General features: G+C 54.2%; 1 protein-coding gene across 14 annotated transcripts in view; it reads left to right on the forward strand.

The window, feature by feature from the left end:
- Positions 1–2,500, forward strand: part of LOC101887092 (dnaJ homolog subfamily C member 13) — a 27,733-nt gene that overhangs the window by 12,060 nt on the left and 13,173 nt on the right. For all 14 annotated transcript variants that reach the window (XM_073941302.1, XM_073941296.1, XM_073941297.1 and 11 more), the window contains 7 exons: positions 1–71; positions 605–758; positions 1,364–1,467; positions 1,775–1,934; positions 2,069–2,131; positions 2,238–2,339; positions 2,437–2,500. The exon at positions 1–71 is cut by the window's left edge and continues 12 nt beyond it; the exon at positions 2,437–2,500 is cut by the window's right edge and continues 41 nt beyond it. In XM_073941302.1, the coding sequence (XP_073797403.1) occupies positions 1–71; positions 605–758; positions 1,364–1,467; positions 1,775–1,934; positions 2,069–2,131; positions 2,238–2,339; positions 2,437–2,500 (718 nt within the window). The remainder of the gene's footprint in view (positions 72–604; positions 759–1,363; positions 1,468–1,774; positions 1,935–2,068; positions 2,132–2,237; positions 2,340–2,436) is intronic.

The raw sequence follows: 2,500 nt of genomic DNA on the forward strand, positions 1-2,500 counted from the left end.
AAGCCGGTGGTGCTGCGGAAGAGACGGCAGCGGATCAAGATCGAGTCCAACTGGGAGCTCTTCTACTACCGGTGAGTGCAGTGAGTCTGAAAAACACTAAATAAGACTAATAGATGTCTGATCTCAGCTGGTGTGACCTTGACCAGTTTGAACTTTGCTGGTCTAGTCTCAGCTGGTCTGATCTTGTGATTTGGCTGATCTGGTCTCAGCTGGTCTGATCTCCACTGGTCTGATCTCAGCTGGTCTGATCTCCACTGGTCTGATCTTCGCTGATCTGATCTCAGCTGGTCTGATCTCCGCTGGTCTGATCTCCGCTGGTCTGAACTTGTGGTCTTGACTGGTCTGACCTCAGCTGGTTGGATCTCAGCTGGTTTGATCTCCACTGGTCTGATCTCGGCTGGTCTGATCTCCACTGGTCTGACCTGAGCTGGTCTAATCTCAGCTGGTCTGATCTCCACTGGTCTGATCTCGGCTGGTCTGGTCTCCGCTGCTCTGACCTTGGCTGGTTCTATCTCAGCTGCTCTGATCTCTGCTGGTCTGATCTTTGCTGGTCTGATCTCTGCTGGTCTGATCTCCACTGGTCTGATAATCCTCTGCTCTGCAGTTTTCAGCAGGACCACGCTCGCTCTAACCTGATCTGGAACCTGAAGACGCGTGAGGAGCTGCGGGACGCTCTGGAGGGGGAGATGCGCTCCTTCGGTGTGGACCGAGAGCTGGGCAGCGCTAACGTCATCTCCTGGAACCACCAGGAGTTTGAGGTACTGTGCTAACACGCTAACACACAGCATGCTAGTGTACAGTGCAGGATGTGAAGATTATTCATCAGACGTGTGAGTGTGACAGAGTAATTACAGCGGCAGTAGTGCAGGACGGATCCGCAACATCAAGCTCACTCACACACTTCTCCACACTCCAGCGGCTCCAGATTTGAGATCTACACGAGGGGAGCCACACTCAGTTCCTGCAGGGCCGCCGCTCTGCACAGTTTAGCTCCAGCCCTGCTTCACACACACTCACCAGCAGCTTTCAGTCAAGCCTGAAGGACTGATGAGTGTGGTCAGGTGTGTGTGATTAGACTGCAGAGCTGCGGCCCTGCAGGAGCTGAGCGTGACACCTGTGAGCTACACAAGACAAACCTGTCCATGAGTAAACCAGAGACTGAGCGTAGCCGGAGCTGCGGGATGTTAGAGCAGGACACCAGTGTTCACAGGGACATCAGAGGCTTGATCCGGATCATTAGTTTAGTCATGCGGGTCGCTGAAGGATGAGGCTGAGGGGCACATATCACTGAGCACATCTACTGAAACTATTCTGATATTCTGTGTGTGTGTGTGTGTGTGTGTGTGTGTGTGTGTGTGCGCAGGTGAGGTACGAGTGCCTTTCAGACGAGATTAAAATCGGGGATTATTACCTGCGTCTGCTGCTGGAGGAGGACGAGAGCGAGGAGTCTGGAGCCATCAAGAGATCGTAGGTTCTGTGTGTGTGTGTGTGTGTGATCGTGCGTGTGTGTGTGTGTGCGTGTGTGTGTGTGTGTGTGTGTGTGTGTGTGTGTGTGTGTGTGTGTGTGTGTGTGCGTGAGTACGTGTGTGCGTGTGTGCGTGCGTGCGTGCGTGCGTGCGTGTGTGATCGTGCGTGCGTGCGTGTGTGTGTGTGTGTGTGTGTGTGTGTGTGTGTGTGTGTGCGTGTGTGCGTGTGTGCGTGTGTGTGTGTGTGTGTGTGTGTGTGTGTGTGTGTGTGTGTGTGTGTATAACTGAAGTGTGTGTGTCTCCTGCAGGTACGAGTTCTTCAACGAGCTGTACCACCGGTTCCTGCTGACCCCGAAGGTGTCGATGAAGTGTGTGTGTCTGCAGGCGCTCGCCATCGTCTACGGCCGCTGCAGTGAGGAGATCGGACCCTTCTCCGACACCAAGTACATCGTGGGCATGCTGGACCGGGTGTGTGTCACGCTCAACACCAGTCATCATCTCTGCGTGTGTGTGTGTGCGTGTGGGCGTGCGCGTGCGTGCGTGCGTGCGTGCGTGCGTGCGTGTGTGTGCTGATCTGCTGTATTCCTCTTCCTCCTCTGCAGTGCACAGATAAGCTGGAGAGAGACAGACTGATCCTCTTCCTCAACAAACTCATCCTCAACAAGGTGAACAACACACACACACACACACACACACACACACACACACACACAGGTCATGTGGCACGCTCTATAGGATAATAACTGTAAGCTGACTGTTGTTGTCCTGCAGAAAAACGTGAAGGAGATCTTGGACTCTAATGGAGTGAGGATCCTGGTGGACCTGCTGACCCTCGCTCACCTGCACACCAGCAGAGCCACCGTCCCCCTGCAGGTGAGACACACACGCACACACACCTGCACACCAGCGGAGCTGCATGTTACACTGATGTGGTTCTGCGTAATGTGCTGTGTTCTGCTGCTCTGTTCAGAGTAATGTGCTGGAGGCCGGAGCGGACATGAAGAGGGAGAGCGAGAAGGAGTGGTACTTCGGGA

The sequence above is a fragment of the Danio rerio genome, chromosome 24 (assembly GCF_049306965.1).
Source record: "Danio rerio strain Tuebingen ecotype United States chromosome 24, GRCz12tu, whole genome shotgun sequence".
NCBI classification, from domain to species: domain Eukaryota; kingdom Metazoa; phylum Chordata; class Actinopteri; order Cypriniformes; family Danionidae; genus Danio; species Danio rerio.